General features: G+C 40.9%; 1 protein-coding gene across 1 annotated transcript in view; it reads right to left on the minus strand.

Annotated features, from left to right (window-relative positions):
• The window catches only part of ca4c (carbonic anhydrase IV c), a 19,084-nt gene extending 14,556 nt beyond the window's left edge, over positions 1-4,528 (minus strand). The window contains exon 1 of the mRNA XM_059352095.1: positions 4,372-4,528. Coding sequence (XP_059208078.1) covers positions 4,372-4,528 — 157 coding nt within the window. The remainder of the gene's footprint in view (positions 1-4,371) is intronic.
• Between the last annotated feature and the right edge of the window lie 12,573 nt (positions 4,529-17,101).

The raw sequence follows: 17,101 nt of genomic DNA on the forward strand, positions 1-17,101 counted from the left end.
GATCCTTTAAATCGGACAACAGGCTGATCAAATATATGGAGCAAACACAGTAAACATAGAAAAACTGACTGTTTTAATTAAAGGATCTGGGTGTGTGTGTGTGTGTGTGTGTGTGTCTGAATGTCTAAGTGTGTCTATGTGTGTGTGTAGTTTGTCTGTGTGTGTTTTTTGTTTTCGCTGTGTGTGTGTGTGTCTCTGTGTCTGTGTCTGTGTGTGTATATGTGTGTATGTGTGTTTGTGTGTGTGTGTGTGTGTTTATCAGCGTCTGTTTGTGTGTGTGTGTGTGTGTGGTGTCTGCATGTGTGTGTGGTGCCTGTGTGTGTGTATATGTGTGTGTGTGTGTGTGTGTGTGTATGTCTGTGTGTTTGTTTGTGTGTGTGTGTGTGTGTGTCTGTATCTGTGCATATGTGTGTCTGTGTGTGTATATATGTGTATATGTCCGTATGTGTGTGTGTGTGTGTGTGTGTGTGTGTGTGTGTCTGTGTGTGTATGTGTGTGTGTATGTATGTGTCTGTATCTGTGTGTCTATGTGGGTCTATGTGTGTGTGTCATGTGTCTGTGTGTGTTTTTGTGTCTTCGCTGTGTGTGTGTGTGTGTGTGTGTGTGTGTGTCTGTGTGTATGTGTGTTTGTGTGTTTGTGTATCTGTGTATGTGTCTGTGTGTGTCTGTGTGTGTGTGTTTTTGTGTCTTTGCTGTGTGTGTGTGTGTGTGTGTGTGTCTGTGTGTATGTATGTGTGTTTGTGTGTTTGTGTATCTGTGTATGTGTCTGTGTGTGTGTGTGTGTGTGTGTGTGTGTGTGAGTATGTGTGTGTTTGTTTGTGTATGTTTGTCTGTTTGTGTTTCTGTGTGTATGTGTGTGTGTGTGTGTGTGTGTGTTTGTGTATCTGTGTGTATGTCTATGTGTGTGTGTTATTGTCTATGTGTGTCTATGTGTGTCTATGTGTATGTGTGTATATGTATGTGTGTTTATTTGTTTATTTATTAAGGATCCCCATTAGCTGGTACCTTAGTAACCAGCTAGTCTTCCTGGGGTCCACAGGAACAGCACAGAATATACAGAAAAAACATATTCTCAATTTATCAAACATTTACAGGTAAGGTCAATCACAATAAACCTAAAAAGGGTAAGAAAAGGAAAGGTAAGAACAACATCTAAAAATGTACAGCTTGTATAAAATAAACTTTCACTTTCTTTTTAAATACCTGTTTACTTTCAGTGCAACAGAGGTAGTGAGGCAGATTATTCCACAGAGTAAATGCTCTATAGATAAAGATCGCGATAAGGCCTTTGTTCTTGGGTGAGGCACTTCAAGCTGACCGTTACTGGACCCTCTAGTGCTATAATTGTGCAAGGAGTTTCTACACACAATTTGATTAATTAAAAAGTCAGGCGCTTCATTAATCAAGACTGACTGAAACAACAAATTACAGCAGTGCTTGATGCTAACCTGTTATCTACCATCAGCCATGAGAGGGAATCATGCATGCGGTTAACATTAGACCGGGTGGAGCAGCCCAACACCAACCGTGCAGCCTTGTTTTGGGCAATCTGCAGCTTTTTGAGCTCAGTTTTAGCAGCGGATGCCCAGACCACAGAACAATAATCTAGGTGGCACAACACCAAACTCTGCACTATCTGACACATGAGGGGTCGAGCAACAAAGGAAGCACATTTCCTAGAGATACCAACAGCTCTTCCCATTTTTAAGATAATTTGACTAATGTGATTACTGAAGGAAAGCCTAGAATCCAACATTACACCCAGTAGTTTAACAGCCTCTACTTGTTCCACAGTTACATTATTTAACTGTAAATCCAGCTTTGGGCTACAAGATAACTTATGTCTAGTGCCTATTAAAATGCTTTTTGTTTTGAGATTGTTAAGGACTAACTTATTACAAGAAACCCAGTCATGCAGAATTTGCAGTTCCTTATTAAGAACATCATTCAATTCGCTGCATGAAGGCGCAGCATAATACAAGGTGACATCATCGGCATAAAACCCAATTTCTGCTCTCTCAGTAGCCCAAGCAAGATCATTAATGAACACAATGAACAGTAGCGGTCCAAGGCAGCTGCCCTGAGGCACACCACATACTAAATCCCCACTGTTTGATATACCACCATTTAAATGCACCTGTTGTGATCTAGATGACAGATAGTTATAAATCCACATTAAAGCCAGTGGGCCAAAACCATAACATTCAAGTTTTTTTATCAGAAGAACGTGATCAAGCAGATCAAAGACGGCAGTAAAATCTAGCAGCACAGCCCCCACCATTAAAGAATTGTCAATAGCTCTAAACCAGTCATCAGTCATTTTTATCAAGGCAGTGGACGTGGAGTGGCCAGCTCTGTAGGCATGCTGAGACATAGTTATCAAGTTATTTGTAAAAAAAATAATCATGAATTTGCATATATACAACTTTTTCCATGATTTTACTCAGGACTGGTATTATGCTAATTGGTCTGGAGTTGCTCTCATTAAAAAGCTTTTTTTTATCTTTGGGTATTGGGACAATTTTGGCTGTCTTCCACAACAAAGGAGTTTTGCAGACACATAAACATCTATTAATGATATAGGTCACAGGAGATGAAATACAGCTGGCAGTAATCCTTAACAGTTTACTTTCCAGATTATCTACACCCGCTAATTTATTGTCAGGAAGAGAGCAGAGAAGCTTTTCCACCTCTCTGACTTCAACCTGGTGAAATTCAAAAGTGCATAATTTGTCATTCATTATCATATTCGTAATTATGTCCTTTGATTTATGGTTATCTGAGGTATCCATGGTTTCTCTATGTTTGGATATTTTTTTTACAAAGAACTTATTAAAATGATTAGCAATGTCATTTGGCTTAGTGAGAGCAAAACCATTTGATTCAACAAAGGGAGGACAAACATGAGTTTTGCGACCCATCATTTCATTAAAAACACTCCAAAGATTTTTCCCCTCATATTTAGCAGTATTTAATCTTTGTTTATAGTAATCCCTCTTTTTCATTTTATTTAATTTTGTGACTTGATTCTGCAAAGAGCAATACTTGCGTCTGTCTTCAATTAATCCAGACCTTATAGCAACTTTTTTAGTAGCGTCTCTCTCTGTCATTAAATTCATTAAAGTGTTATCAATCCATGGAGCTCTTTTATGTTTGACTGAAAACTTTTTTAAAGGAGCATGCTCGTCAACAATTTTCATGTATTTGGACATAAATAAGCTAAGTGCAGCCTCAGGGTCACCCTAACTATATACATCACTCCAATTTATACTTGATATATCTTTGATAAAATAGTCTTTATGAAATTTTTTATATGAACGAGTATAAATAACATTTGCTCTGACTTTCTGAAGCTTTGTCTTTCTGGTAACAGCAATTATGTTATGGTCGCTAAAGCCAATTGGCACAGAAACAACTTCAGAGCATAAATCAGGAACATTAGTATAGATGTGATCAATACATGAATTCAGGGTGATACCGTCGTTGTCTATACTATTTCTGGTGGGCAGAGTGACAATCTGATACAGGTTACAAGCATTCAAAATAGAGAGGACCTTGTTCTTGTTTATACCAGGCTTACCCAACCAATCTATGTTCATATCACCTAATAGGTAGATTTCATTATTCATATCAGATAACTTATCAAAAATATTACACAGATCATTAAGATATAGAGCATCAGCACTAGGAGGACGGTAGAAACAGCATACTAAAATAGGCTTAAGGTGCGATACATAGACTTGTACACAAATAGCTTCAACATCATCTTTCATTAAATCATAACGTACTTTGGCAGGAAAAATATTCTGAACATAGATGGCCACACCTCCTCCAAACTGATTCCTGTCTTTTCTAAAAATAGTGAACCCCTCAATATTTACATCCATGTCGGTCAAAAAATCATTAAGATGTGTCTCGGAAATGGCAAGAATATTAATACTATTCCTGCGAACAATGCTTTCTATTTCCTCAACCTTATTGCGCAAGCTGCATATATTAACATGAGCTAAAACTAGCCCCTTTTCAAGACCCAGTTTAGTGCCAGAAATATCATTCAAAGAATGAGTCATATGGACTCAGTGAAAAACAAGAAAAGCCATATTAAACCATCTTAAAAGAGCCAGGGAGTTATTTTTGAGTCTCGGAATAGCTGACCATTAATATAAAGCTTGTCAACAGTCAGTGCCACTTTACATTTTTGAGTCCTTTTTTCCTTCATGATAGGCAACAGAACTTTCCTCCTGGCATTGATTTCAGCAGGGAAGTGGTCATTCAGCCAGAAGGAAGTCCCCCTCAGTTCCCTTCCATGACTCTTGACCATTTCTTTCTGCTTGTAGTGTTCAAAATGAACTATAAGTGGCCGGTTCTTACCCTCACTTGGTTTGCCCAGTCTATGAACTCTGGAAAATGCAATGTCCTTCACAACCTCAGGAGAAAATTTAAGATGTTTGGACATGAGTTCTCTCACCGTTGTTTCAGGGTCAGCATTGTCCTCTTGAATGCCAGCAACAATTAGATTAGCTCTCATATTTCTGCACTGAATATCCAACAATGTTTCTTTCATGTGCTTATTGTCCTGCATGAGAGAGCTTGAAGTTTGCTGAACCTTATTCATTGCTTCTTTGAGAGTGATGTTTTCCCTCATTAACTCTTCAATCTGATTTTGGCTAAATTCTAAGCTCATTTTCAGATCGTGGATCTCCATTTGTAAAGACTCAAGAATATCTAGTTTGCTTAGTCTGGCATTAATTGATTCAAATATTGCTGCATCTACTTCCAAAGTAGCCATATCAGCATTTGTTGTTGGAGGCTTACGAGACCTCAGATTTTCAGATGGAGGCTTATCTGAGGCTACCTTGTCAATACTCTTGTTTGGCATTTCAAGGAGCAATGCAGTGCAGAGTAGTAGATGGAGTAGGCCTCAGGCTGCTTCAGGCTGCAGGCAGATGGAGTAAGCCTCAGGCTGCTGGGCTGCAGAGCAGTAGATCTCAGGCTGCTGGGCTGCAGATAGATGAGCCCTGAGCTCTGGGCCTGAGAGCCTTGAATCCAAGAATCTGTTTAAAATCACTCTTTATGAACTACATCCATGGTATTTCACTCCACAGAAGGCTCATTTAGCTTTATTTAACTTAGCTTTATTTAACTTTTGTAAAATGAGTATTAAAGAAAAGAAATAAGAAAAAACGTTCGTAGAAGAAACTACCAGTCCCTGCCAGTGCTGCCAGTGATGTGTGTGTGTATGTGTGTGTGTGGTGTCATGTGTGTGTGTGTGTGTGTTTGTCTGTGTGTGTGTCTGTGTGTGTGTGTGTGATTATCTCCTACTTAGTGAAGGTCAAACTAATTCCCTGTAGTTTTCAGTGCTAACCCCACAATGCACATTTACCGACTTATTGTGTTTCCATGTGTATTTTGAGTAACTCAGTACTGCCCCTAGAGGCTGGGACTGGTATTACATGAACACACACACCACTTTTGTGGTTGTTGTTGTGTATCATAGTGGTAACTGTGTGAATCTTTGAGGTTGTCTTGTGTCCTTTGTGGTTGTTGTTTTTATATCATGCTGGGCTTACACTAAAATATTTTCACAGTCCCAGACTAAAAACTGAAAGTCTTTAGTAAATCTAGGAGTTTTACTGGAGTCAAGATGTCATCTTCATCGTTAAGTGTAAGGTAATAATATGCACAGTTTCATATCAGTCTTTTCCTAGTCTTGGGTTTGGATCATATCAAACGTGTTTTATATGATCACAAGTCTCAGTGACGTAACACAATCACCAACCAATTGATGAGCGGGGGAAAGGTCCCCGGTCCAGACTAGTTCCAGACTGGTTCCAGACCGGCCAGTAAAACCACCACCAAGTTTTTACTAAGAGCATGATGGGAAAAAATGCTAAAAGAATCTAGTTGTAGTCTTGTAAATAGTTAACCTGCAAGATTCACAGTCTGTCTAAAATCTTTGTCTGAGACTAGGCTGGGACTAAAAACTCTAAACACTTGTCTTGTGCAGGTGTGAGTTTGATAGTTTTCTGGGAGTCTTGTCCAAATCTTGTCAAAGTCTTCTGATGTATAGATAGAATAAGCTGTAATCGTGTGAACCTTTGAGGTTGTTTTGTGTCTTTTGTGGTTGTTCTGTGTATCTTAGCGGTAATTATGTGAAAATGTGTAGTTACTGTGTTTATCTTTGTGATAATTGTGTGAATATGTGTGGCTGTGTGTGTATCTTAGTGGTAACTGTGTGAATCTTTGAGGTTGTTTTGTGTCATTTGTGGTTGTTGATTGTATGTTAGTGGTAATTGTTTGAAAATGTGAGGTTGTTTTGTGACTTTTGTGGTTGTTGTGTGTATCTTAGTGGTAACTGTGTGAATATTTGACGTTGTTTTGTATATTTTGTTGTTGTTTTGTGTATCTTAGTGGTAACTGTGGGAATCTTTGAGGTTGTTTTATGTCCTTTGTAGTTGTTGACTGTATCTTAGTGGTAATTGTGTGAATATGTATATATACGTGAAATTTGATCTTGCTTCTCCTTGTGCTTTAGTTTGGTTTTGTGTCTCTGTAGTCATTTCTTGTCTCTTTGTGTTTGTTTTGTGACTCTTTTCATTGTGTTGAGTTAATTCCACATTCCTGTCTGTGGCTGTTGTGTGTTTGTGTTCATTTTGTAACTCCTTACTTTGTGCATCTTTGTGGTCGCCCAAGCAACAATCCCAAGCAGGAGGTGGGCTGCAATTTGTTTTTTACTCATTCTGGTGATCAGTACATATTGTGCTTTAACACATTTACTCTGCAGTGGTGCAACAATGAGAGCACACTGTCCACTGCTAATACTTCCAACAATATATTTGTGTGTTTCTATTAAATATTTCTGTATTTCTCCAGGACTCCAGGCTGAAAGAAATTACAACCAAACAGGTAAACAGAGAAAGAAAAGAGAAGTCAGAGTATAAGCACTTAAGTTTTAGTTTCACATTTTCACTAAACTTTATTATTTTACTGATGACTCTGTTGTTTCTGTTCAGAACCCGTCAGGTTGGTGGGAGAAGACAGTCGCTGTGCAGGAACACTGGAGCTGAAACATGAAGGAGAATGGAGACCAGTGAGTGACCATGATTTCTCTGACTGGACCCTGAAAGAAGCAGCTTCTCTCTGCAGATACCTGCACTGTGGCTCTGCTGTTTCTGGAAGAAATAAGTGGTCCCCAGGCACTGTGTGGATGATCAGCTCTGATTGTGTTCAGTCTGGATCTCTGAGAGATTGTGCAGAATCATCTTCCTCTTCCTTCATCTATAAAGTCAACTGCTCAGGTAAGATCCAGGATGATCTCTGACATGGTCAGTGACAGTCATGTACTCAGGTCAACACACATTCATTAGTTAGAATGGCAGCAGACTGTCTGATGAGCAGCTGCCTCAGTAAATGTGGTTCTGAATGCACCAAGATATTCACAGACCAAACACTGTTCAACATGTGTGTTTCATGCTCGCGGCAACACTTCCTGTTATAAATTCCCTTTGTGACCAGCAAATACACCCTATTAATCTGTTAATTTGATTGTATTGATATTGCTGATTTAAACAGGTTAATAATTATATTTCAGCACTTTTTAGTTCAGTCTGTTTGAGTCGGGCAGTTTACAGGGCAGCTATGTTTACGTTCGGGGGTCCTTAGAATCAGCATGTGTTGAACAATTGGTGTGTACTGACCTGCTGCTGAGAAAGTTTAATATAAAGAAGTGAAAGTCAAAACGGTGTCTTAATTCCCTAAGAGTCCCAGCACAACAGTTTCCCCCTATAGTTCTTTAATATTGGTCCTTCGAGCCGGATTTCCTCACTCGTGACGGAGAAATGGACACACCGATATCAACGGCCACGGACAGCGACGTGCTCGGAGCAGGAGAGCGACAGCTTCCAGCTTGCCTAGAAAGCTATCAGGTTAGCCTGCCACAGTCCGTCATTCCTCACGGTGCCTGCGCTAAAGACCAAAGAGAGAGCGTCGGCGCACAGCAGCTGCAGTCAGTCAGCCTACAGACCGAGTCTGTGAGCGTAGCGGACCAGCCGCACGGAGTGCACGCTATCCCCAAGCGTCTCTTATCGCTGCGAGCGGCCGACAAGGTGAGCGAGTGGAACATGGCGATGCATAGTAGAGACTTTCCCAGCCAGCTAACAGGCTATATGAGCCAACCATCAGTGGCGCCTGAGGAGCGGAGCTATCAAAGCAGCCAGGCTTCTCCTGTCCTACAGCCACCACTCAATCTCAATACAAGCATCCCACCATATCAGGCACCCTGGTTAAGCTGCCGAGTAGTTCACAGCACCCCTCTGCCGCAGCCATCCAACCTTCAGCTTGGATCAGCTAGACTGCTTGAGCATGAGCCACAACTGTCTACACTGCCACATACCACCTCTGCAGCTTTAAAGCTTCAAGCAGCACTGACACAGTCTCTGCCATCAACTGTGACATCTGCATGGGCACCGCCTCCCCCCACTACGTTGAATGTGTCCATGCTGCAGCCTACTCCTCAAGCATCACAAGCAGTGAGTTATACAAGTGCACAGATACCAGCTACATCTGGCTACCAGTCTAACCAGCCTCCTACATCAATGGTTAACAATGTACAGGACAGAGTACCACCAGCTGCACAGCTGCAATACCTATCCATGCACACAACACCAGCAAATCCAGCATCAGTGCAGCGATACACCCCATTCATGTCTGCAGCACCGGTACAGCAACACACTCCACTCATGTCTGCCCAGTCAGTGTATCAACCCCCCAGATAGCAACAGCTCTGTATTTGGCACCACAGTTACCTGTTGCAGCTCTCACTCAGCCAGTTATCAATCCATCGCCCTACAGCCCTGCTATTCCCCTGGGGACCATCTATCAGCCTCCATCAACCATCTCTACACAGCCGATATACCAGGTGCCCGCGTCACCACAGAACCAACATATGCAACTCTACCAGCCTCTGTCTTCCACTTCAACTCAGCCAGCCTATCAACTGGTGTCTCCCCCTTCAACTCAGCCAGCCTATCAACTGGTGTCTCCCCCTGCTGGTTTCACCCTGCAACAGCCAGTGTCAGCTCTACAGGTTCAGTACAGCCCCCAGTCTCAGTATACACCACTGCAGGTACCATACACCGTCCAGTCCCCCAGACAGCCAGTTCCAGTTCCTGAACTGCCTAAGTTGGTACATGACAGTGAGAGAGAGTTCGCTGACTATAGAAATAGGTGCTGGACCGGACTTCCGGTATGGCGCAGAAGCAAATGGCAGCCTAAAAACTCCACTTCCAACCGGTCGGAAATTTATCCCCTTTGAAGAACATTAGTTTTTAAAAAACTGTACTAAAACTTAGCATGGAAGGGGATAAACAAAAAAAGACTAAATGTAAACAAGGCTCAAGACGTGAAAAAGGAGAGACTGTCGGAGAAAAATACTGCAGCGACGAGGAAAGCTATGATAACAATGGCGATGCTAACGAGAAAGAAGCTAACCCCGTCATGCAGGCTATCTATAACGAGATTCGTGCGCTCAGGTCGGATGTTAAAAGTGAAATGAGTGAATTTCGACTTTCCTTTCGTAATGACATGAAGAAGGAATTGAACGAGTTTAGAGGAGAAATTAACTTGAAACTCCAGGAGGCTACAGGTACGCTACAGGCCACCATAGCAAGAGTGGGGGAGGCCGAACAGCGCATATCTGACTATCTATCGGAGTTTGTGACGAAGCTAATAAAATCAGAAGTCGGCCCACCAGTTGCGGATATGGACCTCGGAATACAGCGCTGCCACCGGTCACTTGACCCAAAGCCTCCCCAAGACGCACCGCCTAGATCACTGGTGATTTGCTTCCTTGAGTTCAGAGTGAGAGAGCAGGTATTGCGCATGGCGTGGAGAAAGAAAGATGTTCGCTACGAGGGGAAAAGGATTTATTTTGATCAAGATTACCCTCCTGAAACACTGAAGAAAAGAAAGGAATATGTGGGGATACTGAGAGAGCTCAAAGCCAAGGGAAATTCCCCTAACTTATGTTGAAATTGTTATACTTGGGGGAAAAAATGCTTCTACAACTTAATTTTCAGCCGACTAAGGAATTTGATTTTTCTTTGCTAAAAATATTATTTATTATATTGTTATACCCAAGAAGATAATGCATGTTTCTCAAATTTCTGCCAATTTAAAAAGAGACTTAATGTTATTATTTACGGTGCTTGACAAGATAGAACTTTATACCGGCTATGGAGAAACTGACTTGAAAAGACTGTCACCAGTGCAGAGTATCTTCTCTGATACTGACGAGAGGCCCTCGATGGACGCGAGGATCTCCTCTCAATTTGAGGTTTTATTGAACTTCGGACTTGGAAGTCTATGGTTTTTGTTTTTCTATTTTGTTGTTCACTGTTCCTGTTCGGGATACCATGGGTAATGTTACACAGGAGTACGCATGTTGAAAGAGTATATGCATCATCAAGAATATAAGATAGTCACACTAAATGTCAATGGGCTGCATAATCCGATTAAAAGGAGTAAAATTATAGCTAAAATGAAACGAGAAAAGCTACAGGTAGTTTTTTGGCAAGAGACTCATCTGTCTTCTTTAGAACATGAAAAGTTTAAAAAACTTGGATTTCAAAATACCTATTACTCATCTCATAAATCAGGCCGTAGGAGGGGAGTGGCTATACTGATCCCTAATGCAGTAAATTTTGAATTTATTTCAGAAGTGAAAGATAAGGAGGGGAGATTTGTTTTGGTAAATGGCAAATTAGACAATGAAGAAGTAACTTTACTTAATGTGTACGCCCCCCCGGGGAGCAAAAAAATGTTTTTCAAAAAATTATTTGAATTGATAGTTTTGGAAACTCAGGGAATTCTAATTTGTGATGGTGATCTTAATGTCCAACTTCAACCTAAATTAGATACATCTAATCAGCGCCAAAAGAAAAGTCCAAATGCTATTCTAGTCCAGTGGATGCTTGCAGAGCTGGGTCTGACTGATGTATGGAGAGAGTTTCATCCAGGAGAAAAACAATTCACATATTATTCCCCATTCCAGTCACTCTGTATATTCACAAATTGATTATTTATTTATGTATAAATCAGATTGGCACAGAGTCAGGGACTGTAAAATAGGGATTAGGGATGTATCCGACCACTCGGGTGTATTTAACCCTGCACTTAACTAAGCAACGGAAAAATACACTTTGGAGACTTAATACGAGCATTTTAAATGATAAAACGGTACAGAAACAGATTCAACAAGAATTTGAAACATATTTACAAAATAATGATAATGGAGAGGTGTCTCCAAATACTTTATGGGATGCAGCAAAGGCAGTTGTTCGGGGCAAAATTATTGCACTCACAGCTTTTCGGAAAAAGGAAAAACAGAGAAGACTTGTTGAACTACAAGAGGAAATGAAATCATTAGAAACCAGACACATGGAACAAAAAGATCCTTAGATATTGACTAGAATAAACAAAATTAAACAAGACATACATGGTATATATGATGAAGAAATAGAAAAACAACTTAAATTTACCAAACAAAGGTATTATGAGACAGGGCATAGGGCGATGAAACTACTTTCCTGGAGGATTAAAAAACAACGTGGAAAGAATACGATTTATAAGATTAGAAACCCCAAGACCCAAAAGGTTTGCAATGAATCAAAGGACATTCAACATGCCTTTGAACTATATTATAAAGATCTATATACCCAACCGGCCATGGCAGATATTACAACAATAGAGACTTTTCTAAGTTCACTAGATTTACCGTCTATAGGAGAACGACAGAATAAAGAAATTATGGCTGAGATAACAGCAGAAGAACTGAATAAAGCCATTGCAAGATTGAAAGCTAATAAGGCTCCAGGTTCAGACGGATATCCGTCAGAGTGGTATAAAACATTTAAACTACAGTTGACACCTATCCTGCTTAATTGTTTTAATCATACACTGAGAACAGGGGAAGCCCCCCAATCATGGAAGGAAGCAGTTATCTCAATCATCCTGAAAGAAGCTCATACAGACCAATATCAGTCTTAAATGTAGACTATAAATTATTTGCTTCCGGAGCTGGTAGATTTAGACCAAACAGGCTTTGTATTAAACAGACAGACACAGGATAATTTAAGGAGAACACTACAGGTGGTGAGTTATATTACATCAGAAAACATCAGTGCTATGTTAATCAGCCTAGATGCCGAAAAGGCATTTGACTCGGTGGGTTGGGAATATCTATACAGGGTACTTGCAAGATTCGGCTTCAAAGATGGTTTTATTAAATGTATTAGAGCGTTATACTTCTCTCCAACAGCCAGAATCAGGGTTAATGGACACCTGTCGCAAACTATTTATTTGGAAAGAGGGACACGCCAAGGCTGTCCCCTGAGCCCGACCCTATTTGCATTATTTATTGAACCCTTAGCTCAAGCAATTAGAGAGGACTCTGAGATAAAGGGGACTATGATTTGAGGAGAAGAACATAAGAAATGTATGTTTGCAGATGATGTTCTGCTTTTTATTACAAGCCCAGACTCAAGCATCCCTAAATTGATGTCCCTGCTAAAAAAAACATAATTCATACTCTGGATATAAGCTTAACATCCAAAAAACCCAAACCCTCACATTTAATTATGTCACCCACCCAGATACTAAAGAGAAATATAATTTTAAATGGGACTCGCCCAAAATAAAATATTTAGGAATAAACCTTACTAAAGATATGTCACAACTCTTTGAAAACAACTACGGCCCCATTAATAAAGAGATCAAATCCTTATATTTGGGCAAGGAGGGAAAGTATATCTCAAGGTGGTGCCAATCATCATCAGGCATGGGATCAAATCACTGCAGACCTATGCAATCCTTGATGACGGGGCTGAGCGCACCATAATACTTCCAGCTGCAGTTCGAGACCTGGGGCTCGGAGGCAGAGCGGAGTCCCTCACCCTGCGGACTGTTCGTCAGGATGTTGTTCACCTCACTGGAGCATCAGTTGACTTTCATGTAGCTTCTCCAGCATCACCATCAGAACAGCATTTGGTTGAGCGGGCCTACACAGCAGGTCGACTTGCCCTGACAGAACAATCCTATCCAATAGCAGCGCTCCAGAGACGCTACCGCCACCTGAGAGGGTTACAACTGCAGAGCTTCAATAAGGTGCAACCTTTGCTGCTCATCGGTGCAGATTACACTCACCTGATCACTGCCACAGAACCTGTGAGGTTTGGCCCAAAGGGAGGACCTGTAGCCATCCGCACAGCACTTGGCTGGACGCTCCAGGGTCCAGATGGTTCACAGTCCCCCGCTGCATCATGCTACTACACAGCCTTCAAGCCAACACCAGATGACATCTACCAACATGTTGAACGCCTCTGGCAGCTTGATATGCTTCCATTCCGTAGTGAGCGGTTAACAGTGCACTCCCGCCTGGACCAGGAAGCGGTTGGCGTCCTGGAAGCACGCACTACGAGAGTGAAGGTTGGTAACACACTTCGCTACGCTACACCTCTGCTCCGGGTAAAGGGTGCGCCACCATTGAAGGCAGATGTTGAAGCAGTGATGCCAAAACTACGCAGCACAGAGAGACGACTACTTAAAGACCCCGTCAAAGCTAAAATATATGAAGCAGAGATCCAGAAGCTTATAAGGCAGGGCAGCATGGCAGCAGGCAAGTCAGGTGTGCTTGTGGTGTTTTTAGCATACATGTTTATAAAAGTATTTTTAGACACTGGACCCAAAATCAGGTTTGAAAGGCAGTTACAAAATGTTTGTGACAATACAAACAAACCTTTACTTAATAAACAGTTTGGGTATGGAAAGAAAATCCTCATGGACACATTCCTCTATCCATGCTGGTATCCAGCCAGGCGCAACAATAAGAACAATAAGAACAGCGACAAACGGCAAGTAAACGGCGGAAAATTGATAATTTGCATCTGCCTGTTACTATCTGGGGATATACATCAATGCCCAGGTCCGATGCCAAGAACTACGATCTCAAAAAGGCCCATAGCAGGTGAAATGGTCTGCACGAGTCACCCAGACGTCGGGAGCCGGCTTTTCTCCATGGTCGCCGTGGGGAGTGGAGGTGCGCGTGGAGACGCCGAGAGACGCAGCGGAGATCCGTCGGGGAGAGATAGCATCAGGCAACGCGAAACTGAGCAGGCCAGATTGGATCTTCGGGCCCCCGTACTCGTAGGCCAGTCACTCTTGGAGGAGCCGGAGAGCACCGGCAGTGAGGGGCCGAACGTGGATTCTTTCCTGGCTATGCGAGGACTACACCTGCTTCATCTCAACATCAGAAGCCTTCTACCGAAAATCACCGAGATTCGGCACCTAAGTAAAAGCAGAAAGGTTGGAATCTTTTGTTTCACTGAAACATGGCTGGATGACTCTGTTAAGGATGCTGAAATTGAATTAGAGAACTATTTGATTGTTAGGAGAGATCGAAACCGCAGAGGTGGAGGGGTGTGCATTTATGTGAGAGCGGACATTGGTTTTAATCACAGAACGGACTTGTATAGCGATCAGATTGAAGCGGTCTGGCTGGATATTTTGCTACCGAAGAGTAAGCCCATACTAATCGGTGCTTGTTACAGGCCGCCTGATCAAACCCAGTTTTATGAACTTTTAGAGGAACTTTGCACAAAGAGGTTGGACTTGATGAAATCTGAAGTTATTATGATGGGAGATTTTAACACTGATATTCAGAAACACGATGTGTCCGCGTATAAAGCATTGATGAATTTCTGTCGTTCGTTTAGTTTAAAACAGCTTATTAATGAACCTACACGTGTGTGTTTCAACACCCAAACCACGATTGACCTTATTCTAGTATCGGATAAGTCTAGAATAACACAGAGCGGGGTTATTAATTATGGGTTGAGTGACCATTCTATTGTTTTCTGTACTAGAAAGTCCAAGAAAGCAGTGCTTAATTGTCATTCTTCAATTCGAATACGGTCGATGAAAAAGTATAACAAAGAAACATTCAATGAAATTTTGAAACAAATGGATTGGTCTAATGTATTGCAATGGAAAGATGTAAATGAAGCATGGTACTCATTTAAACGCATATTTTTAGAAGTGATTGATAATATAGCCCCATATAAAGAAATTAGAATAAAACAGAGGACAGAACCTTGGGTAAATGATGAAATCCTTGAGACAATACGGTCAAGAAATAAGAAATATGATACATTCAGGGCACAGAAGGATAAGCAAAGTTGGGCTGAGTATAAAAAGGCAAGAAATGAAGTCAACAGATTAGTGGTTAATACTAAAAAGGCATACTTTAATGAGAAAATAGCAGAATATAGAAATGACTCAAGAAAGCTATGGAAGTCCCTCAAGCAGCTTGGTTATAGTAAAAGGATGAAAACCAAAAACTCCAACATCACTCTAGATCTTGGCAATACAATTACTTCAGATAAGGGGATAGTTGCGGCTGGCTTTAATGAATATTTTTCATCTGTTGCCAGAGAGTTGGTTGGAAAGCTACCTGGCCAGACTGGGCAATATGGTTTCCGGAAATCTCACTCTACTGATACATGCTTACTCTTCTTAACAGATTTTATTAAAAAAGAGGTAGATAATGGGAAGTTCTGTGGTATGGTGATGTTGGACCTACAGAAGGCATTTGACACAGTTGACCACTGTGTTTTACTGTATAAATTGAAAGCTATGGGTTTTAGTGAATTAACAGTGAAATGGTTGGGCTCCTATTTGGGGAATAGAATGCAAGTGGTGGACATTGGGGGTACAATGTCTCAACCTCTTGGCATTGAATGTGGTGTTCCTCAAGGGAGTGTTTTAGGGCAACTTCTCTTTCTTTTATATATTAATGATTTAAAGGCGGTCTGTTCATCTAATCTTTTTTTATATGCAGATGATTCTGCGCTCGTAGTTTCTCATGAGGATAAAAATATCATTGAACAATTACTTAGCGCAGAACTTCTAAATGTTAGCAGATGGATGACTGACAACAGGTTATCACTCCATGTAGGAAAAACAGAATCCATTCTTTTTGGGTCAAAGATTAGATTGAAAAAAGCTTCCAGTTTTAAAGTCGTAGTTGGAGATCTTGAAATTACAGCCAATGAATCAGTCAGTTACCTTGGATGTATGTTAGACTGCAACTTAAGTGGCATAGGTCAGGCACAGAAGGCAATCACCAAAATAAACCATAGGGTCCGTTTTCTGGCCAGAATTTCAAAATTTCTGGATAGAAAAACAATGGTCATTTTGGCAGGAGCCTTAATTCAGCCGTATTTTGATTATGCATGTGGCTCATGGTATAATGACGTCACAGTGAATTTGAAGCATAGGCTACAGACCTCACAAAACAAGTTAATCAGACTTGTTTTGGATGTCCCCATGAGAACCCACCTCGAATCATCCCACTTTGATAAGGTGGGATGGTTGAAGGTGGAGGATCGTGTATCTCAGATGCAGTTATGTATGGTACACAGGTGTGCTTATGGGGATGTACCCAATTATTAAAAAAATTATTTAAATAGAGTAAAAGAAGTTCACCGCTATTCCACTAGGGGAAGCTTAACAGATTTTGTACCACCTAGAGTTAAGACAAACATGGGTAAAAAGTCCTTTCTTTATGCTGGAACAATTCTTTGGAACAGGTTACCTGGCCCACTTAAATCAATCAGAAGCACATGCAGTTTTAAACAAAACTTGAAAAAATGGTTTAAACACCAATCTTAGAATGTTGGCAATCTGTATCTGTCGCGTGTATTTGAAACTGTAATTTATGTTTTTATGTGACTTATGAATGATTGATGCATGTATGTATGTATGTATGTATGTATGTAAGAATGATACTTGTTTGATCTATGTAAGATATGCTGCTACTTGCCCCTGTCTCCTGCCTTATAGGGACCACAATGGAAATAAGCCTTAGGGCTTTATTGTGTCATCCCTGACTATTTTTTTTATCTATTTATATTATGTATGACACAGGTTGCTGTTTCATATTTTTTATATCAAAAATGGTCAAATAAAATCAATCAATCAATCAATAGATGGTGGGTGTGTCACAAAGCTCCAGGAGGGAGAGAGAAACAGCTCCAGTGAGTCATGG

Source organism: Centropristis striata, chromosome 15, assembly GCF_030273125.1.
Source record: "Centropristis striata isolate RG_2023a ecotype Rhode Island chromosome 15, C.striata_1.0, whole genome shotgun sequence".
Taxonomy (NCBI): domain Eukaryota; kingdom Metazoa; phylum Chordata; class Actinopteri; order Perciformes; family Serranidae; genus Centropristis; species Centropristis striata.